The sequence below is a fragment of the Carcharhinus amblyrhynchos genome, chromosome 25, assembly GCF_965287045.1.
Source record: "Carcharhinus amblyrhynchos chromosome 25, sCarAmb.v2.hapA, whole genome shotgun sequence".
In the NCBI taxonomy this organism is placed as follows: Eukaryota; Metazoa; Chordata; class Chondrichthyes; order Carcharhiniformes; family Carcharhinidae; genus Carcharhinus; species Carcharhinus amblyrhynchos.
Window position 1 is genome coordinate 12,029,040 of NC_137348.1, and position 23,698 is coordinate 12,052,737.

Here is a 23,698-nt window from a genome sequence, read left to right on the forward strand (position 1 = left end):
TGATTCTGAGCCAGAAACTCTTGGGTTTGAGAACCAAAAGAATTAAAATAATGTTCCTGACATGGGCCTGCTCCTATATGGTATCGGCTCTTGCTTGCAAGGTAGGTACCAAACACTGAATATAGAACTGTACTAAAGTCCATTTAGGATCCAAATGACATTATTGGATTGTGAATTTTAAATAAACATAAGAACATAAGAAATAGGAGCAGGAGTAGGCCATCTAGCCCTTCGAGCCTGCCCCGCCATTCAATAAGATCATGGCTGATCTGTCGTGGCTCAGTTCCACTTTCCTGCCCTCTCCCCATAACCCTTAATCCCCTCGCTTATCAAAAACCCATCAACCCGCGTCTTAAAAATATTTAGCGAGGCAGCCTCCACCACTTCAACGGGCAGAGAATTCCAGAGATTCACCACCCTTTGAGTGAAGAAGTTCCTCCTCAACTCCGTTCTAAACCGCCCCCCCTTTATCTTGAGGCTGTGCCCCCTAGTCCTACTGTCCTTTCTGAGCGGGAAGAGTCTCTCCACCTCTATCCTATCCATCCCATTCATCATCTTATATGTCTCAATGAGATCTCCCCTCATTCTTCTAAACTCTAACGAGTACAAGCCTAGTTTATTCAGCCTCTCCTCATAGCTCAACCCCGGCGTAATACGTAAAAGAGTCTTGCCTACCACTAGCTCACATCTCATAGACCTGCCAAAATCCAGGAGTGAAAATTATGACCATTAGAGTGTAAGGCTTGTAGAGTTTAGAAGAATGAGGGGAGATCGCATTGAGATGTATAAGATGATGAATGGGATGGATAGGATAGAGGTGGAGAGACTCTTCCCGCTCAAAAAAGACAGTAGGACTAGGGGGCACAGCCTCAAGATAAAAGGGGGGCGGTTTAGAACGGAGTTGAGGAGGAACTTCTTCACTCAAAGGGTGGTGAATCTCTGGAATTCTCTGCCCGTTGGAGTGGTGGAGGCTGCCTCGCTAAATATTTTTAAGACGCGGGTTGATGGGTTTTTGATAGGAGAGGGGATTAAGGGTTATGGGGAGAGGGCGGGAAAGTGGAACTGAGCAGCGACAGATCAGCCATGATCTTATTGAATGGCGGGGCAGGCTCGAGGGGCTGGATGGCCTACTCCTGCTCCTATTTCTTATGTTCTTTAATGTCAAGTAGAGGGTAATACACTGTCTTTATTTTTAACCCCTGCACACTCAATCTCATAAGGCCATATGTGTTAAAAATGGTTCATATATCTTTTATGTTGTTATTTTCTTTCCACATGTACATTTGTCACTACAGGTTTGACTTTAGCCCAGCAGATACAAACATGTGGAAGTCAGAATGGGCATCGGATCCTCACTCACTCCACATTCAGCCTGAGCAATTTTAACTCCTAGGTTTCATTTTAAAAAGGACTGACTGTTGCTCTTATAATCTTATTGCAAATTAGCTCCCTGAATGACTTCCACAATATTTGTCAGAATTCGCATGGTTTTCTTAAAGCAGGCAATTATTTCTAAAGCACAGTTGTAAAACTGTGAAAGGCTTAAGTATGCAGTACAAATGACTACCCTGTGTTTTTCAAATGCCTTCCTGGAAGTCCTCGTAATGGAAACGAGAACAAGAAAACGGCACCTGCACACCAGAATGAAGCAGATATGGACAGAGGTATCAGAAAGGATCAGTAGCTCACATTCATAAACAAACTGATTCAACGACCAAGAAAACACTATTACAGCTATCTTCCCAGCTTTTAACCCTCCCCCACAGCTTTCAACAATTCCCTTCTCTCCATCACAACATTCAGCAGAGAACCACACCTGCATAGTGCTTCATCTCTCTCCCCTCCCAAAACACATTCCTTTCTTTCCTTTTAATTCACACACACGTCAGTCTCTTCTCACAAGGCAATCACTTGCAAAAGCAGTAACTCCTTTCTCACTTCACATTGCACATATTTTTCTACATTGATCACCTCTTCATTCTCTATCTTGCTTCTTCTCCACTTCTCATCATGTGCACTACTTATACAGATCTCCAGTGACCTTTTCAACAGACAGCGAATGGCTCATCCTCTCTGCTGCTCAAGATCATGCAGAATACTAGGGCAAAGAGTGGTAGAGCTTCCAACATCAGATTTGGTCACAGCTCAACCAATATCACCAAACTGGATTAAATATTGCAAGGAACAAAAACAAACCGCTGGAAGTGCTCAGCAATCAGTAATTGTGAAGGGATCGGATAAGTTAATGTCTTGGACATAAACTGATCTTGCCTAATCTGCTGAAAGTTTCAATTTTATGTATTATTTCAGATTTCCAACACCTGTAGTTCTTGCTTAACTGTTATGAAACTTATTGTGCGTAAATAGCTGCCAAATTTGCAAAACTAGCACCTTAGAATATTTTTTCATTTGAAAGGTTTCATATAAATCCAAGCAATTGCTGGATTACAATTAAGAATTATTCACAGATGGCCCAAAGACCTAAAAAGTTAATTTTTTTTCCCTCAATTTTATTAGAAATTTTCTTTGCTATTGTAAGCTTATAGTATACAAAACAGAAATCATGACATTCTTGAAAAAAAATGAACAGTTCTGAATAAAGGACAAAGCTGGCACAAACATGATCAGTTAAAGGATCTTCTGCCAAGCTGTAAAGTTTTATGTGGTAAAGATAAATCTAGGTTTACTCTTCTGCCCAGAGCTTGGCACTGTGGAGGCATCCATACCACTGATGCAAGAGCCCAGAGGACAAGCCATGCTAAATTTAATAATGAATAATAAAAGAATGGCTATCAGTGATCACAATCTAATCAAACTCAATGTTAGGTTTGAAAGAAGAAACAACACTGTTACTGTGATAGTGAACTGGTCGAAATTATCAGATAAAACAAGAAATGAACAGTGGGATCAGGTCAAGAGTATTTAGCTCAATTCAGAACCAAATGAATCAGAAAGAAGCGACTAAGCATTCAAAATTTGAGCTGTTTAGAGTCAACATGCATTTGCAAAGGATAGGAATTATCTAACACACCTAACTGAATTTTTGAGGGAATATTTGCAGGAACATCTTTGGATGTGGCCACCCACAAAATATTCATGAAGTTTTCGCTTAAGTGACTGTTTGCAAATTAAAACTCATGGAATTGGGCACAAATCATTGATCCCATTGAGGAGTTGGTTAGCCAGTAGAGGATGGAGTAGGAATAACAAGTCTGTACTTAAATGACAAAGTATCCCACCATGATCTTTACTGAAGCCTCAACTATTCACTATATATTAACGGCTTAGGTAATAATAGTGAGCCATGCATTCAAGTTTGCTAATGCCACAAAGAATAGTAACTGGCATAAACACACAGAAAATACATAAAAATACAGAAACACTGCTAAGTTTAGGCAAAGCTGCAGCAGACTGATTTCAATGCAGATTTGGAATAGAAAGAAAGTGGAGAAAAGCTAGGAATAATGGCACTCAAAGAAACTTGAGGGTCCATATATGCTGATCACTAAAATATAATAGGTTAAAAAGGCTTGTGGAATGTCAGTCTTTATAATTAGAGGGTATAATAAGAAAGGGAAAAAAGTTGAAACAGCTACACAAAGCCTTGACTACGGTCTGGAACAAAAGGAGAGTCTCAAAAATCAGAGCCAGGCCATTCAAGAGTGAAGTTAGAAAACTTCAAAAGAGTTTGGCATTCTCTTCCATCAAGAGCCGTTGATGCTAGCTCAATTAATAATTTTAAATCTAAGACTGACAAATATTTCAACTATACCCACTTCACACCTGTTTGTGAAAGGGATCCTAAAATGAGCTTACATGTTCAAGGAACTCCATATCTGTTTCAGGTGACCATTCAGGTTATCTAAATAACGTGTTTAATGTAGTTGGCAGAGAGACCCATTGATAATGGAGATTGGTCCCATGCCATCCCACTGCTAAGTTTTATATGTGAAAACAGGTGCAATGCTTACTAATATCTACCCCCATTATTGTATTCTATTCTAATGCAGCTAAATAAAAGGCAAACTTGAGTAAACTGGAACTTATGAACAAAATCTAAGAATGCTTCCAAATCTGATTTTTAAAAAGTAACGACTAAGCATAGCATAATAGCAATGCTATCTCTTAAATTTACAGTAAAGTGATCTAGCACCAGTATTAAACCACTATCAGATAAGTAGGCAATGCTGACTGTGGCATTAAACAAGTCACAAGGGTGTGAACCACAACAAGATATGTAAATATAAAACTGAAAAAAAAAGCGAGACTGGCTGGCAACAAGCAGCAGCAAAATGTCTCCCAACTGGCTATACAGAAAGATTTTTATCTTCGTCTGTCTTTAGCATGTGTTAGTTGGCTGTGACATTACAATTGCTGAATAAGCTTAAGTTCCCTTAAGAAGCAATTGGAAGGCAAAATGGTTGCCAGATCTTATCTATAGTGAAGCCAAAACATTTTCGTTGTGGCTTGCACAAGGAATTCATTATTAATAAATTAAGTAAATGCTTAAATTTCACTTGACTAGAATGCTGACAAACAAGAGGACACAAACAATTTTTTCACACTTGTATATGCAAACATTAGCTTACAGGCTTATGGTAATATTCTTACAGTAACAAATTTGAAAAATTGCAATTTTTTACCCTCCATTAATTTGACATAGTATTTTGAAAAACATCACATGGAAGAGAACTTTTTTAACCTTTTGACCAAACACCAAAGAGTGACACAATATGTCAATGGAAGGCTGATGAGTTACCTTTTATTAACTTCTCATGTGCTCTTTTTGCTTCCACTTCCCCTCTGAACTTTCTATATTCAACCTGGTTGCACTTGCATCATCAACGTGGTATGAGTTACATGCACCCCTTTCATGTTTCACCTTACCCTTCTTTCATCCAGGAAGCTTTGGCTTTGCCCATCTTACCTTTTTTCCTCATAGGAATGAGCCTCCAATGTTCCTGAAATATCTCCTCTACAAAAGGCAGCCCCATTGTTCTAATCTTTGATTTCAATTACTGTTCTTACCACACTGAAATAGGCTCATCCCCAATTAACTATTATCCTGAAATAGAACATAGAACATTACAGCGCAGAACAGGCCCTTCAGCCCACGATGTTGCGCCGACCAATTAAAAAGCAATGACCCTCTAACCTAAACCAATCCCTTTCCATCCATAAACCTATCCACGGATCTCTTAAACGCCCCCAAACTAGGCGCATTTACAACTGCAGCAGGCAGGGCATTCCAATCCCTCACCACCCTCTGGGTAAAGAACCTACCTCTGACATCCGTCCTAAAACTACCACCCCTATGCTCTGTGCTTAGCTATAACTAACATAAACCTTATGATAATTGTGATCACTGACCCCTAAATGATCTTCCAGTGCCACATGATCTTTCTGACCCACTCCATTCCCCAGGACTAGATCCAACAATGTTTCCTTCCTCAGTGGGCTGGAAACACACTGCTCCAGAAAATTCTCTTGAGCACACTTAAAAGAATTCTTACTTCCTTTGCCCTTTACACTATTATCCCAGTCTATATGAAGATAACTGGTCTATAGTTTTGTACCTTTTGTAATATTTTTTCCCCAAAATTTGCTTCTCTCATACTAATTGGTGGACTATATAATACACACAGTAAGGAAATGACACCTCTGGTGTTCCTTAGCTGCAACCAAATAGATTATGTTCACCTGTCAGAACAGCTTGTTTCTCTTTTGAATATCAAACTTGCGGCTCAGTGGGCAGCACTCTTGCCTCTGAGTCATTAAGACCCATCCCAGAGCTTGAATACAAAAATGAAAGCGAACACTCCAGCCTAGTACAGTATTTAAGGAGCGCTGCACAATCAGAAGTGCCATATCCCAGGTTAAACATTAAATCAAGGGCCTATCTGCCTGCTCAAGTGGATGTAAAAGAGCCCACAATATTATTTTGAAGGAGTGCAGGAGTGCCCTGACCAATATTTATCCATCAATATCAGACAAAAAAAAAGATGGTCTTATTAGATTGCTGCTTGTGGAAGTTTGCTGTGTATATATATTGGCTGCTATGTTTCCTTCTTTGATCCAAATGACTACATTTGAAAAGTACTTAATTGGCTTAATTGATTTAAGACTTTAAGGTAGTCAGGAAAAATACAGTATAAATGCAAGTCTTTGCTCCTTTTCTCATTAAAACTTGCCACCCATTTTGTTTTCATTCCACATCTTTTCTGAACACTCATTATCCATAATTTTTTGGTACTCAGTCCTGACATTTTTGAACCAAATTTCAGTTATTGCCACATCATATTATCAACTGTCACCCCGAATCTGCAGAATGCTAACTTTACTTACCACGTTCCAATTTTCTCTCCCGAATGCCTCAACTCTTCACTGTGGTGCAGCTACAAAAGCAATGTACCCTCTCTCCATTGTACATATGTAGCTACTGATAATAATTGGTGGGGATGGAGAAGGTTCAAACAGAAGTGTTTCAAATTCTAGGTAGACTTTGAGGAGAATTACTAAAAGCAGCAGAAAATAGTTGCTATGAATACACAGTGGTTTAATTGTTTTTATGAGAGCCAAATTATTTTAATAGGCGGGGGTTAAAGAGGTGAGTAACTGTACAGAAAAACAACAGGCTCACATAAAGCATGGGATGTGTTCTTGTATTTACCCAGTGGGCTAATGACAATTATAGATATGAAGCTATTGTTCATTGTCTTGGGTTTCATCATCAGCAATGAAACAAAGATGTTTGTCTCTGACCTCCACAAAAGATGCAAGGCCTATACAGTGAAACTAATAAAGGGGAAAGTTCTGTGATTCCTGTCATTTGAGGGGACACTAAAAGTGATCCCTCTGGGAAAGTGTAGCATCACTGACAGCACCTTTTCTATTTATGTTTTTCTGCATATGTGCAGACTTCAGAAGTTGTCATCAGTTTCAAAGTAGTGACCACATGAATTTTAGTTTTAAACAATGTTACAACCCTGTAGAGTTGGATACTATTTGAGAGGAGAGTCAGACTTCCAGTGGGTGACTGAAGGATTGCACGACAAGATTTAAAGTTTTAAGACTTTTATTGCAAGACACAAACTATAAACAAAATTGACCAAACACTATTTGAGTGACCAACATATCACAAACTCCAGAAAAGATTCCCACTTAATATTTTAAACATGGTCTTCTCCACTATAGTACATTGTTGTGTCACTAGGTAAACACTTAATTCTCCAAGAACCAGCCCAAAATTATCCTCAGCTCCTTTTTTTTAAAATGGATAACTTATAGTCCCAAATTGATTTTCACAATGAAGTATGAATTGGAGGTCCCTTCCTTTTGCCAAAGCTAGTTGGATTTTCCAACTTTGTTTAAACCTTCACAAACCTCAAGACAAGTATAAGCTCCCGTCCACAGCTACTTCTCCGTTCTCTCTCACTCTCTTAGATTCTTGCAGACTGACCCAGTCTGTAAAGTTCAGTGAAACTTTAGGAAAAAATTGGAACCCAATCTTACAATGGCTACCTACGAACTCATCTCCTCTTAAAATTCATCTTAATAGTAAATGAGCCCGATATCCAGGTAGAAACATTAAGTAGTAATCGTCAAGGCACTTAAGTCCATCCAGCCCCTCACCTTAACTTTTAAAAACCAAGTCACCCAACATTGTCAGCCAAAGTTCAGAACAGATCACATGACCCTATTCTTTCCTCTCAAAAGTCTGGATATGTCTCCTTCCAGCTACCAGATCATTTTGATTTAAAATATTTCAGAATAGATATTTTATAGAAATTAATTTTATTTCAATTCTTTTCCTTCCTGGATGTTTTGAACTAGTATATAGTGCGTGGTAGAGGTAGGTTTAAATTAAAACATTCAAAAGGGAACTACTGTTGATCTGAAAAAGAAAAATGTGCAGGTTACAAGATCTAATCAGAAGAAAAGCCCTAAGTGAATTGCTCATTCTGAAAGCCAGGGCAGACACAATGGGCTGAATGGCCTTCTCCAACACTGTAACTCTGAGATTCTGAGGTCACAGAATCCTTATAGTGCAGAAGGTGGCCATCCAATCCATCAATTCTGCACCATTCACATTCTCACCCAGGCTCTATTCCCATAACCCCGCATACTTACCCTGCTAATCCCCTGACACTAGGGTCAATTTAGCTTGGCCAATCAATCTAACCCACACATCCTTGGACTGAGGAAGGAACTGGAGCACCTGGAGGAAACCCACACAGATATGGGGAGAATGTGCAAATTCGACACAGACAATGGCCCGAGGCCAGAATTAAATCTGTGTCCCTGGCACTGAGAGGCAACTGTGCCTTCCTGTCACCCCTCAGTGATATTTCATTCAAGTAAGAGGATTGTGGTTGAACATAAGAACATAAGAACATAAGAAATAGGAGCAGGAGTACGCCATCCAGCCCTTCGAGCCTGCCCCGCCATTCAATAAGATCATGGCTGATCTGTCGCTGCTCAGTTCCACTTTCCCGCCCTCTCCCCATAACTCTTAATCCCCTCTCCTATCAAAAACCCATCAACCTGCGTCTTAAAAATATTTAGCGAGGCAGCCTCCACCACTTCAACGGGCAGAGAATTCCAGAGATTCACCACCCTTTGAGTGAAGAAGTTCCTCCTCAACTCCGTTCTAAACCGCCCCCCTTTTATCTTGAGGCTGTGCCCCCTAGTCCTATTGTCTTTTTTGAGCGGGAAGAGTCTTTCCACCTCTATCCTATCCATCCCATTCATCATCTTATACGTCTCAATGAGATCTCCTCTCATTCTTCTAAACTCTAACGAGTACAAGCCCAGTTTATTCAGCCTCTCCTCATAGCTCAACCCCCTCAACTCCGGTATCAGTCTAGTAAACCTCCTCTGCACTCCCTCCAAGGCCAAAATATCTTTGCGCAGGTGCGGCGCCCAAAAATGCACACAGTACTCCAGTTGCGGCCTCACCAATGCCCTATACAGCTGCAGCAAGACCTCCCTACTTTTATATTCAATCCCCCTCGCTATGAAGGCCAGCATCCCATTCGCCTTCCTGACCACCTGCTGCACCTGCAAGCTGGGTTTTTGCGACTCATGCACAAGGACCCCGAGGTCCCTCTGCACCATAAGTAATAGTCCTTCCTACCATTCTTCCTACCAAAGTGGACCACCTCACACTTGCCAACATTAAATTCCATTTGCCATTTCCTGGCCCATTCACCCAGCCTATCTAGATCCTTCTGCAGACTCTCCACACCCTCCGCACAATTTGCCGTTCCCCCAATCTTGGTGTCATCAGCAAATTTCGACACTCTACACTCGGTTCCCTCCTCCAGATCATCTATATAAATGGTAAAAAGCTGAGGCCCCAGCACCGACCCCTGGGGCACTCCACTAGTCACCATCCGCCAATCCGAATAGCACCCGTTGACCCCCACTCTCTGCCTCCTATTTGACAACCAATCCTCTATCCACGCTAACACCCTACCCCCAACTCCATGTCCCTCGACCTTCTGCAATAGCCTCTTGTGAGGCACTTTGTCAAACGCCTTCTGAAAATCTAGAAAGATCACATCCACCGGCTCTCCTCTATCCACCGCCCTAGACACATCCTCATAGAACTCCAGTAAATTAGTCAGACACGACTTCCCTTTAATGAAACCGTGCTGCGTCTTCTCTATCAAGCAATTCCCTTCAAGATGCCTCGCAATTTCCTCCTTAATGACAGATTCTAACATTTTACCTACCACAGACGTTAAACTAACCGGCCTATAATTCCCCGCCTTTTGCCTGGCACCCTTCTTAAACAACGGCGTAACATTAGCCGTTTTCCAATCATCCGGCACTTCCCCGGAATCCAGCGACGTTTGGAAAATAACCACCAAGGCATCCACTATCACCTCCGCCATTTCTTTCAGAACCCTCGGATGCATTCCATCCGGTCCTGGGGACTTGTCCACAATCAGCCCCTCCAGTCTGTCGAGCACCGCCTTTCTAGTAACAGTAATGTCATTAAGACCCTCCAATCCTACCACCTTTCCATCGCTAACACCCGGCAAATTATTCACGTCCTCCTCCGTGAAGACAGAAACAAAAAAGTTATTCAATACCTTAGCCATATCCCCATCCCCTACCACTAGGTCCCCTTTCTCATCCTCTAAAGGACCAACATTCACCCTAGCCAGCCTCTTCCTTTTTATATATTTATAAAAACTCTTGCTATCCTTTTTTATATTAAGCACTAGCCCAGCTTCATAGTTTCTCCTACCCTTCCTTATCAACTTCTTTGTCAATCTTTGTTGACATTTAAACCTCTCCCAATCCTCTTCTCGCCCACTACTCTTAGCTACTCTAAATTCCTCCGCTTTTAGTTTAACACTTTCCTTCACCTCCTTCGTTATCCACGGCTTATTTCCTCTCCTCCTACTATCCTTTTTGACCATCGGAATAAATTTCCGTTGAGCACCAAGAAAGATCTCCTTAAAGATCCTCCACTGTTCCTCAACAGACCCTCCCTCCAACGTGCTCTCCCAGTCCACATTCGCCAATTCTTCTCTCATCCTACCGTATTCCCCTCTATTCAAACAAAGGACGCGTGTCCGGGAACCCACTTTCTCCTCCTCCATCTGCACCAGAAACTCCACCATACAATGATCACTCTCCCCAAGAGGATCCTTCACCACAAGGTCCTTAATTCTACCCGCTTCATTACATAGCACCAGATCCAAGATAGCTCGCTCCCTCGTCGGCTCCAACACACACTGTTCGAGGAAACTATCCCGGCAGCATTCCAAGAACTCTTCCTCGAGCCCCCCACGTCCAACATGGGTCGACCAATCAATATGCAGATTGAAATCCCCCATAACTACGGCCGTCCCATTCCTGCACGCCGCACTTATTTGCGTGTTAACAGCCCTCCCCATCTCCAGATCATTATTCGGGGGCCTATAGACGACACCCACCAGCGTCTTCCTTCCTTTGCTGTTCCTAATCTCCACCCACAACGATTCCACCCTCTGCTCCTTGGCTCCAATATCATCCCTTGCTACCACCGTGATGCTATCCTTAATCAGCAGAGCTACGCCCCCCCTTTTTCCCTCCTGCCTATCCTTCCTAAACACTTGATAGCCCTGTACATTCAGCTCCCAGTCCTTGTCACCCTGCAGCCACGTCTCTGTAATGGCCACCAGATCGTATCCATTTGTGTCGATCTGCGCCATCAGCTCATCCACTTTATTCCGAATGCTTCGTGCATTCAGATAAAGCGCTTTCACCCCAGCCTTCACCTGGACCCTATTTGCCGCAACGCCACCAACTATACTCACGTCCCCTACTCCCTCTATTATTGGGACATCCTCGGCCTCTTCCCTTACATGTACACTCTCCTTAACTTTAGACCTCGTAAGGTCACCTACCCTCGCACCCTCCCCCCCCTAATTAGTTTAAAGCCCTGTTTACAGTCCTCTTTACTCGATTCACCAGCACTCTGGTCCCAGCACGGTTCAGACCAACCCCATCCCGCCCGAACAGGTCCCACCTACCCCAATACTGGTGCCAATGCCCCATAAATTCAAACCCATTCCTCCCACACCAATCCCTGAGCCACCCATTCACTTCCTTAATCCTGTCAACCCTACGCCCATCTGCACACGGTTCAGGTAGTAGCCCAGAAATAACCACCTTGTCGGTTCTACTTTTTAATTCCATTCCCAGCTTTTCATACTCCCTCCCCAGATCCTCAGTCTGCATTTTGCTTACGTCGCCGGCACCTACATGAACCACAACAACCGGATTCTCACCCTCCCACTCCAGATTCCTCTGCAGCCCAGCTGCGACATCCTGGACCCGAGCACCAGGCAGACAACACACCCTCTGTGCACTTTGTCATTGTGACAAAGGACAGTGTCAATACCCTTCACCCCACTATCCCCAATAACTACTATGTTCCTTTTCCCTTTCTCTTTGCCTATGTCCTGCTGCAGCACTGTACCGTGTGCAGTTTGCTCACCAACCTCACCTGCCTTGTTCTCGTCCAGACTGGAAGCAAGAACCTCAAACCTGTTATGCAGATTAAGAGGCTGAGGCCTCCGCTCCTCACCCCCCTTCCTCCCCCCAGCAGCCCCCTCGTGTCCCTGACCCTTAGAGTTAGCCAGTCTAGGGGGGGGTGGATGTCACTTGCACCCCATTGACAATGGCACCCTCTCTCCCCTTGATGAGCCTCAGTGTCTGTAGCTCAGAGGCCAGCTCATTTACCCTGAGCTGGAGCTCCTCCAGCAACCTGCACTTACTGCAGACATGGTCACTGTTGTTGAGATCAATGATTTCAGATCCAGGACATCAAAGAAAGAGTCCCTTAGGGTAGTGTCCTTGGCCCAAAGATTTTCAGCTGATTAACTGGCATTCTCTCCAATATAAATATCAAAAGTGTATGCTAATAATTGCAGTGTTCAGTACTATTTGCAACTCCTCAGATAGTGAAGCAATCATGCCTTCATGCAGCAAGACCTACACAACCTTCAGGCTTGGGCTGAAGTGGCAAATAATATTCAAGCCACATCAGTGTTAGGCAATGACCATCTCCAAAGACATAACTTAACCATCTCTTCTTGACATTCAATGCAATACCATTGTTTCCCCTCTCACAATCAATATCCTGGATTGGACAAGCCATACAACACAGGTCAGGGCTTGGGAATTCAACTGAGTAACTCGCCTCCTGAATCCCCAAAACTTCAATAACATTTAAGCTCGACACCATCCAGGTTAAAGCAGCCCACTTGATTGCCAATCCTTCAACCTCCTTAAACACCACTCCTGCATAGTGACAGCACAGTGTACCATCTACAGTATGCAATGCAGCAAATGTCAAGGCTCCAGCACCAGTATCCTCCATACTCATAGCTGTTACCATCATAGCCAAGAGCAGACGACACATGGGGACACCACTAGCTGGAAATTCCTTTTCAAGTCATACATTACTCTGACTAGTAACTATATCATTATTCCTTCACTGTTGTTCTTCCTGAACAGTATTGAGGACGATCTTACTATGTGGATCATGGCATTTCAAGAAGACTGCTCACCACCATCTTCGCAGAGGCAATTAGTGGTGAGTAACAAACATTGGCCTTGCCAGCAATCACATCCCATGATCGAATTTTTTAAAAAGCAACCGTAACCCTATTGCATAATCTCAGTTGTGTCGTTCAATTACACCAGCCAAGTCTAATCTCATCCAGCACCTATACATCTGCACTTCCAGCTGGGGTTGGTCAGGACTGACATCAGGAGCTAGAAAGTCAGGCATGCCAAATTCACCTGTAGCCTGGCTGCGGTCAAGTAACAGAGTACAGACCCAATATTTTTCTGGGCCTATTTGGCTTAGTTCAGTTCCTGAAGTTACTGTTACAATTTGTTTAAGCTTACAAAAAAATTGTAATTTTGTATAATTATATTTTTCCAAATTGTCAACTGATTGATGGTTTCACAGGATGTGATGAAGATGTTCATTCCAATTTCAGTGGCTAGACACCACAGCCAGTGGATATCCATCAGCTTCAACTCCTGTAGCCTGACCAATTCCTTACTAATTGAACATACAATGTTCAAAGCTTTTCCAAATAATATTTTATCATTAATACTGGCCTGTTCCTTGTTAAATTCATCTGTAGTGTAAAATTACATAAAATCATAAATACACATTGGGAATAGACACAGTTACAATACTAGACCAATAACTCAGAGGTTTGTGCTCACTTATTTGCTAATAACTATAGCAAAAATATTTGGAATAATCTTCATAATAAATTATGAAATTAGAACTGAATTTTGTGGGCTGGCATTTGAAAACTGCCCAAGAAAGTTGGCAGATTGTTGCAAAAACCCAACTATTTCACTAATGTCATTTGCAGAAATATGCATCCACTACAACCAACGCCAACATATGTTGCCCATCTCCAAGTTGCCTTGAACTGTCTAGCAGGTGCAGCATGTAATAAAAAAAAAGTAAATGGAATATTGGCATCTATTGCAAAGGGACTGGAATATAAGAGTAGAGAAGTGCTGTTACAACTGAATAGGGTGTTGGGGAGACCACATCTGGAGTACTGTGTTTGGTTTTGGTCTCCTTGTTTGAGGAAAAGCGTGGTGGCACTGGAGGCAGCTCAGAGGAGGTTCACCAGCAATTCTGGGGATGAAACGGTTCATAGAACCACAGAAGGCTACAGTGCAGAAGTGGCCCTTCAGCCCATCGAATCTGCACCAACGCATGAAGTACCCCAACCTGCCACCTAATCCCACTAGCCAGCACTTGGCCCATAGCCTTGAATGTTATGGTGTGCCAAGTACTCATCCAGGTACTTTTACCCTTCCAGGCAGCACATTCCAAACTGTCACAGCCCTCTAAGTAAAAAGGTTTTTCCTCAAATCCCCCTAAATCTCCCACCCCTCACTTTTAACTAGTGTCCCCTCATAACTGACCCTTCAAGTAAGGGGAATAGCTGCTCCCTATCCACCCTGTCCATGCCCCTCATAATCTTTAACACTTCAATCAGGTCACCCCTCAGTCTTCCCTGCTCCAACGAAAATAACCCAAGCCTATCCAACTTCTCTTCATAAGTTAAATGTTCCATCCCAGGCAGCATCCTGGCAAATCTCTTCTGCACCCCCTCCAGTGCATTCACATCCTTCCTAATAACATGGCGACCAGAACTGCACACAGTACTCCAGCGGTGGCCGAATCAAAGTTCTATACAACTCCATGACCTTTCTGCTTTGTAATCTACACCCTGATTGATAAAAGCGAGTGTGCCATATGCCTTTTTCACCAACCTATTTACTTGCCTTCAGAGATCTATGGACAAATACGCCAAAGTCCCTTTGCTCTTCGGAACTTCCCAGTGTCAGACCTTCCATAGTATACTTCCTTGTCAAATTACTCCTTCCAAAGTGCATCAACTCACACTTTTCGGGGTTAAGTTCCATCTGCCACTTACCCATTTGACCATATCGTCTTCATCTTCTTGTAACCCAAGACACTCAACCTCACTGTTAACCACTTGGCTAATCTTTGTGTCATAGGCAAACTTATTGATCCTACCCACACATAGTCATCTATGTTATTTATATAAATAACAAACAATAGGAGGCCCAGCATGGATCCCTGTAGTACGCCACTGGTTACTGGCCTTCAGTCACAAAAGCAGCCATCTGTCACCACCCTCTGTCTCCTACCGCTAAGCCAATTAGATCTTGTCAGATCACCCTGTATCCCAAGTGCATTAGCCTTCTTGCCTGATTTCCCATATAGGACTTCTTCAAAGGCTTTGCTGAAATCCATGTAAACTATATCAACCACACTATCCTCATCCACACACTTGGTTACACGCTCAAAAAATTCAATTAAATTTGTTAGGCATGACCTCCCTCTGACAAACCCATGCTGACTATCCCTGATCAAACCTTGCCTCTCCAAATAAATTCTCTCCTTAGAATCTTCTCCAGTAGTTTCCAACCACAGACATGAGACTCATTGGTCAGTAGTTTCTTGGCTTGTTCCTACAACATTTCTTAAATAGTGGAATAACATTAGCTATTTTTCAGTCCTCTGGCACCTTGCCGGTGGCCAGAGAGGAATTAAAAATTTGGGTCAGAGCCTTGCCTCCCACAACATCCTGGGACACAATTCATCCAGATCTGGAGGTCTGTCCACTTTTAAGCCCGCCAATACCTTGTCACTCCCTATGATAATTTTCTCTAGAGCCTCACAGTCTCTCTTCGCGAGTTCCATAACTACCTCCTCATTCTCATGGGTGAAGACAGATGTGAAATATGTCCTCTGCCTCCACCCACAGGTTTCCCCCTTGGTCCCTACTCTTTCCCTGGTTACTCTCTTCCCATTGATATACTTACAGAATATCTTAGGATTTTCCCTACTTTCACCAGCCAGAGCTTTCTCATATCCACTCTTTGCTCTCCTAATTGATTTCTTAAGCTCCATTCTGCACTTTCTGTACTTCACTAATGCTTCTGCAGACTTACTCCCCTTATACTTGTTAACAGCCTCTCTTTTCCTTCTCATTGTATCCTGAGTGTCTCTGGTCATCCATGGTTCTCTGGGTTTGTTACACCTTCCTATTATCTTACAGGGAACATATTGGACCTGTACCCTCCCCATTTCATCTTTGGGCAGCCCCCCCACTGCTCTTCTGTAGATCTCTGCACAAGCAACTTGTTTCAGTCGACCTTGGCCAGATCCTGCCTAATTTTGTTAAAATCTACTCTCCCCAATCCAAAGTCTTTTTCTGCAACTTGTCAATTTCTTGTCCATAACAATTTGAATTGAACCATGTTGTGGTTGCTATCACCAAAATCCTCCCCCCCACCAACACATCAACCACCTGTCCAGCTTCATTCCCCAGAATTAGCGCCTTCCCTTGTTGGATCCTCTACATATTGACCTAATAAGTTTTCCCATATACATTTCAAAAACTCTACTCCATCTAAGCCCTTAACATGCTGGCTATTCCACTGACAGAATGATATTGGGAATATCATTCCCAATTAATATTGGGAAAGTTGAAATCAACTAATATTGATAATAGTCTTATTATTTTTACACTCCTCTTCGAATTGCACACATATTTGCTCTTCAATTTCCCGCTGACTATCTGCAGGTCTATAATAAACACCTAGCAACCTAGCTGTCCTTTTTTATATTCCTAAGCTCTACCCACAAAGCTTCATTTGATGCCCCCTCCAAGATATCATCTTTCCTTACTGCAGTAACTGCCTCCTTAACTCATAAAGCAATGCCTCCACTTTGTCACCTGATTCAGGACATTGAGCTGCCAATCTTGCCCCTCACTCAACCACGCCTCTGTTATGGCTATTTTTTCATAATTACATGTCAATCCTCACCCTTAACTCATCCATTTTACCATCAATACTCCTGGTATTAAATTAGAGGCCTTCCAGCCTTGTCTTACTCCCTTGAAACTTACTCCCACTGCATTCCTTCTGACCTGATTGCTTTTACATGTTATACTGTGTTTCTATTCTGCTAACAGTCTGGATCCCCTCCCCATGCCAAAATAGTTTAAACTCTTCCTAACAGCACTAGCAAACCCACCAGCAAGGATGTTAGGTTGACTATGAGGAAAGATTTAACAGTTCGGGCTTAGCTCACTGTAGTTTAGAAGGATGAAAGGGAATCCGATTGAGGTATACAAAAAAAGGATTGATGAAGTAAACATAGACCAAATGTTTCCTCTTATAGGACAATCTCAAACAAGAGGTCACAAGTATAAGCTGAGAGGCAGTAGATTTAAAACTGAGATGAGGAGGAACTTTTCTCACAGAGGGTGGTGAATTTGTGGGTCTCACTGCCCTATAGTGTGGTGAAATCTGAAATCGTTGAATGGTTTCAAGGAGGAAATAGATCTATTTCTAATTAAAAAGGGATAAAGGAATATGGGAAACATGTGGATTTGGGACCAGAGACTGATCAGCCTTTATCTGATTGAATGGTGGAGCATGCTCGAAGGGCTGAATTTGCCTACTTCTGCTCCTAGTTCCTATGTAGTTTGCTTGGCCATTTCAGAGAACAGTTAAGATCTTCTAGGTCCACATTACTGTGGACCTAGAAGATCAGACTGGATAAGGATGGCAGATTTCCTTCCCGAAAGGACATTAGTGAACCAAATGAATTTATACACATGGTCACCATGGACTAGCTTACAATTCCAGATTTTATTAACTGAATTTAAATTCTACCAGCTGCTATACTGTGACTTGAAACTGTGGCCCCAGAAGATTAGCCTGTGTCTTTGAATCTCCCTCAGATGTTACTAATGATCTAGCAAGCCCAAGAAAGCAGTTAATGAAGTGCAACCATACTTCAAAGACGACTGGGCATCGACAATAAACGTAGCATTGACAAAAAAAATGTTGAGCACCTGAAAAGTTACCAATTGACAGGAAGATTTACTGATTGTTGGAAGTCCTTTCATGGCGCATGTTAGATAAAACAATTTTCAATATGTATCATGTTTAAAACAGACAGGGCCTCAGTTTAATACCTAATCTAAAAGTCAAACTTCAATTAATGCAACATTCTTTCAGGTATTACACTGATGTACAGCCTCGATTATGTGCTCAAATTTCTGGCATGGGGCTTCAGCCCACAATCACCTGACTCAGTGAGAGCACTACCCAAGAAATGGCTGAATACTTATCTACAAAACAAGGAGAATTTTAAGTTCATTACTGACATTAAAGCTTTCCTCTGGTTCAAGATTCAGAAAATGGTGTTGCAATGCAAAGTTCTGCAGCAAAGGTCATAAAATGGCACAGAAAACTGCAACGTCCTTGAACTATATTACGTTTTGAATCTGGAAGAGTATTTTCAACTAATCACACTAAAAGAAAATAAAAAGCAGCCCAACAAAAAGAATGATCTATTTAATACATCAATACATTTAAAGTTTAACCATATTTTGATATCTAGCCCATCTGCAACAAATTAATTTTCCATCAATGAAAGGATAGCATTGTAGAGGGCACTGCAATATAAAAATTTTATACCATCTCTGGTTCCTTAACTGTAAAAGTAAAAAATCTATCTTCAAAATTTTTCTGAAATGTCATACATAACATCTGCTTTATATATTTATTTGCTGATTTAAGAAGAACTTTAAATACTGAAAGCTGAAATTTTGGGATGCAATCCCATCAAATCTAATGCCCATTTGCTCTACTGATGACCATGTGTTTGGTATATGTACAGTTAATGAAAATGTTTGCTCAGTGATAAATATTTAACACAAATTTACCCGCTTGTATCTGTGATCCAAAAATGATTATGACTACTGGTAGAATTGCCTGCATGGCTTTATTTTTCCCGATGAATGCTTCTTCTATTCTGTATCTAGGCGTTGATACACCAGAAGCTGTCCTTCGCCAGGTGGAAAAGAAATTTGTTGGAAATTGCACTTAAGAAAATGTCGAAATAGAAGACCTTTGTCCACAAATCCAGCCTTGAAGTTTACTGGAATCTATCAGAAAAACAGAAATGCAATTAACTTATCACTCTATGTTACTTATATGCAGGATGTTTGCATGAAAGTCAATTTATTCAGCTACTTAACTATTCATTCTATCAGTAAAATGTGGAATTCAACTAGCAGGGCCAAAAATAATTTCTTCCAAAGAAATTATACATTTGATTCCATAGAAAAGTTTTTTTTAACATGTAAGGATTATAAACAAATGATTAACATATTCCAGCAAAGTGTTTAAAGAAAAACGTGCAATATATCACATTTCTTCATTTCATACACAAACCCAAAGCAAGATCGCACCAACAACAAATTAATCTAGAAGATTAGCCAAAAGAGAACTCTCTTCTTTCAAAATGTGGTATAAGATCTTTTCCCATACCACTGGAACAGGGTTTAATCTAGGACAGCTCAGGCAATCAATCATCTTAGACTATGTAAACAATTGTGGCTGAACAAATGTGGTTTAAGAACCCAAATTTTCTGAATTGAAAGGCAAGAATTTCACCAACTGAGGCAAAATAATATTACTGCAGCAGAATCTTGTGGTACAAATAAAAGTATGGAATGGCTAATTCTCAGAAACTGTGTTCATGGTCAGAAACTTCAATAATCGTTTTTTGTATTGACTATCAAACACACATGCATATTTCGATGAGTTTGATTTATTATTGCAAATGTATTAACATACGGTGAAAAATATTATTTCTTGCATGCTATACAGACAAAACATACCATTCATAGAGAAGGAAATGAGAGAGTGCAGAACGTAGTGTTACAGTCATAGCTAAGGTGTAGAGAAAGATCAACTTAATGCAAGGTAAGTCCATTCAAAAGTCTGACAGCAGCAGGAAAGAAGCTGTTCTTGAATTGGTTGGTACGTGACCCTAGAATTTTTTTCTCGGCGGAAGAAAGTGGAAGAGAGAATGTCTGGGGTGCGTGGGATCCTTAATTATGCTGGCTGCTTTGCCGAGGCAACGGGAAGTACAGACAGAGTCAATGGCTAAGAGTTCTGCAACAAACTAGAACATCTACCCATCTTCCTTAACTCGAATACCTTAACTTCGTGCACCTACACGAAGTTAAACATTACTTCAAATTATTCAAAGCACATGTCTAACATTTGTTTGGTACAATTAAACACATTACTGCACATGCATTCAACCGATGACAATAAAAGCAGAACAGATTCTCCCGTCATATATAAAGTCGATTCCTTCCTGAATTATTTCGGTTCGTTTGTATAAGAATTCGGTTAGAAATCCGAAGGAGCGATATTGCAACTCATTGTAAATTATTATAAAAATGATTACTTTCACAGTTTGCCACGATTTGCTTGTTCCCTGTAGTCAGGAGGTTGTCGAACACTAACAAATTATCGTCACCTAAAATCTGACAACGTAAAATGCATCTGTACCTGTGTGATCCGTGCGCCAAGTACGCTAACCAAATAACACAACTGCCCCATTGTCAAATCCTATTTCAGTGCGATCTGATCTATAAAATTATTTATATTCCCCAACACTGTAAACGACAAATCCGCATCCCTGACTTCAAACTTTTTCTACAACGAATCGAATAGTTTTGATGGAAGAAGTTCGCTAAATATTTCCCCCAGATCTATTGTAGATACGAATGAACTCTTAATCGAAGTTCCACCCCCCACCACAAAAAAAAAGTACTGGATACTTGAGAGTTTCTGTAACTTCTGCCCTGGAACCATGAGCAAACGCGTTACCTGCAAGTACAATTCAGAACCCCCGTCTTGCGTGCGAAGAACTGGCCCTTTAATTCAACTCCTTCACCTCTGTATAAACTTCTGGTCAAACTTTTTTTTGAGCTGCCCCGAGGAGCGAATGTGGAATGCTCCCCGTCAATCTAGCTGACTGACAGCTGGGTCGACCAATCGGGCGTACATTTCAGCGGATCGGCACCGCCCCTAAGGGAGGCAGCCGCCAATAGGCGCCAAGATAAGGCGGCATCATTGGGAAAAGAATGACGCCACGGCTTGTCCGGTGACAGGAAAACGGAATTCGTGTTCGTGTCAAAAAAACTGTGCGGAAAAAACAAATAAAACCTACCAAAATCCTCCCTTCGACTTTGTCATACTACAGACGCATTTAATTACTTTTTTTAAACAAACAATGCCGCTAACATTGACAATTTTGGGATTGGTCTGTGATTAATTACAAATATCATCTGCGTTATTATTCCGTATTTAAAAGAAACTACGCTATCTAAAACCTCCGTACGAAATAAATGTGAAAAAATCCTTCAGTGTTAACCCAAATTCGATCGCTCCATTGCAAAACAAGTTGTACAAAGAAGGACTTTCCTTACCTCGGAGTCAGGAAGTTCCTCAGTTTCTTCTTTTGATATTCCCCATAAAATAACGGTCCGAAATGGCGGTTTTGACCCTCTGTGTGCTGTGCGTTTCTCCGGTAGGGATGGGGGTTTTCCTGTTCTGTGCCCTGTGAGTAAACTTGTTTTTCTGCTCCGCCGCTTGTCTCGGAGAAGACCAGAGAGGAAAAGAATGTCTCGAGCCGGCGCCGGGAAATCCGATTGGAGGCGCGGCGCGTGGGGACTGGGCGGCGCGGGGAGGCGACCGTTAACCGCGCGTGAGGTGAAAGGAAATGGATCGGGAACAATTGGGGAGGAGAGGGATGATAGGGGGGGGCGAGGGGTGATTGCCGGGGGGGGGTGGGGGAGGCGAGGGGTGATTGCCGGGGGGGGTGGGGGGAGGCGAGGGGTGATTGCCGGGGGGGGGGGGGGAGGCGGGGGGTGATTGCCGGGGGGGGGGAGGCCGGGGGTGATTGCCGGGGGGGGGGGGTGGGAGGCGGGGGTGATTGCCGGGGGGGGGGGGAGGTGGGAGGTGGAGGCGGGGGGGGGGGGAGGCGGAGGCGAAGGGTGATTGGCCGGGGGGGGGGGGGGGGAGGCGGAGGCGAGGGGTGATTGCCGGGGGGGGGGGGGAGGCGGAGGCGAGGGGGTGATTGCCGGGGGGGGGGAGGTGGGAGGTGGAGGGCGAGGGGTGATTGCCGGGGGGGGGGGGGGGGGAGGTGGGAGGTGGAGGCGAGGGGTGATTGCCGGGGGGGGTGGGGGGGGGGAGGTGGGGAGGCGGAGGCGAGGGGTGATTGCCGGGGGGGGGGGGGGGGAGGCGGAGGCGAGGGGTGATTGCCGGGGGGGGGGGGGGGCGAGGGGTGATTGCCGGGGGGGGGGGGGGGGCGAGGGGTGATTGCCGGGGGGGGGGGGGGGGGCGAGGGGTGATTGCTGGGGGGGGTGACGGGGGGCGAGGGGTGACTGGTGGGGGTGACTGGGGGTGGGGGAGGGGTGACTGGGGGGCGTGAGGGGTAACTGGGGGGGCGAGGGGGGGAGGGTGCGCGAGGGGTGACGGGAGGGGTAGGGGTGACTGGGGGATGGAGAGAAGGGTGCGTGAGGGGCGACTGGGGGGGGGGGGGGAAGGGAGGGCGCGGGAGGGGCAGCTGGGGGGTGGGGGGAGGGCGCGGGAGGGGCAGCTGGGGGTGGGGGGGAGGGCATGGGAGGGGTGGCCGGGGGTGGAGGGATATGACGTGGGAGGAGTGGCTGGTGGGGGCGTGGGGATATGACGTGGGTGGAGTGGCTGGTGGGGGCATGGGGATATGACGTGGGTGGAGTGGCTGGTGGGGGCGTGGGATATGACGTGGGTGGAGTGGCTGGTGGGGGCATGGGGATATGACGTGGGTGGAGTGGCTGGTGGGGGCGTGGGATATGACATGGGAGGAATGGCTGGTGGGGGCATGGGTTTGGTGGGAGAGGTGGCGGGGGGGGCACAGGTGGTGGGGGGGGCGGAAACAGGTGGTGCGAGGGGGTGGCCAGCAGGGGTGGTGACTGGGGAGAACGTTGAGGGGTGACGGGGATAATGTGGGAGGGAAATGGGGTATGGGGGGATTGGGGGCTTGGAGGAGAGGGCATGGGGAGGGGGAAGTCGTGGGGTAGGAAGTTAGGTGGGGGTGAAGTTTGGGAGTGGATAGGCATGGGTGGAATGGAGTAGAGATGAGATGAATGAACATAGGGAGTGGAGTGGAGTGGATCGGCCTGGAGGTTAGGGTGAGGGTGCAGGGAAAGGGAGGGCATGTCAAGAGAGGTGGGAGGAGAAGGTGGGGCAAGTAGAGAGAGGGAGCGCACATGGGGAGAAAGTGGGTATTCTGAGGATGGTTTGTAAAATAATGATGAGGTGGACATGAGCAAGAAGGTGAGCATGTGGGTGAGAGGGTAGGATTGTGGGGGAGAGGGTAGACATGGAGATGGAGAAAATTGGGCACGTGAAGGTGGGCATAGGGAGGAGAAAGGTAGGCATGGAGAGGAGAGAGTGGGCCTGGGAGGAGAGTGTGGGGTGGGCATGGAGAGGGTTAGCGTGGGGAAGGAGAGAGGATGGGCTCAGAGGAGAATGTATGAGAGGTGGGCACAGGAGGATAGGGCACAGAGAGTTGGGAGTAAGGATAAGGTGAGCATGGGGAGAAATGTGGGCATGTGGGTGGGGTTATGAGGTTGAGGTTTGGCATTGGGAAAGCATAGGCATTTGGAAGGGTGGACATATGGAGGAAGAAGGTAGGCTTGGGGAAGGGGGCCTGAGAGAGAGGGTGGGCAAGAGATGAGCAGGTGGGAATGAGAAGAGA

At 44.0% G+C, this 23,698-nt stretch overlaps 1 protein-coding gene across 2 annotated transcripts in view; it reads right to left on the reverse strand.

Moving 5' to 3' along the window:
• Nucleotides 1-21,565, reverse strand: part of LOC145358334 (transforming growth factor beta receptor type 3-like) — a 119,127-nt gene extending 97,562 nt beyond the window's left edge. The window contains exons 1-2 of one of the 2 annotated variants that reach the window (XM_080212272.1): nucleotides 21,387-21,565; nucleotides 18,822-19,043 (exon numbers count right to left, since the gene is read on the reverse strand). In XM_080212272.1, the coding sequence (XP_080068398.1) occupies nucleotides 18,822-18,876 (55 nt within the window). In that variant the 5' untranslated portion in view covers nucleotides 18,877-19,043; nucleotides 21,387-21,565. Of the gene's footprint in view, nucleotides 1-18,821; nucleotides 19,044-20,784; nucleotides 20,908-21,386 lie in introns of those variants that run through there. The other variant, XM_080212271.1, reaches the window with a different exon arrangement.
• Between the last annotated feature and the right edge of the window lie 2,133 nt (nucleotides 21,566-23,698).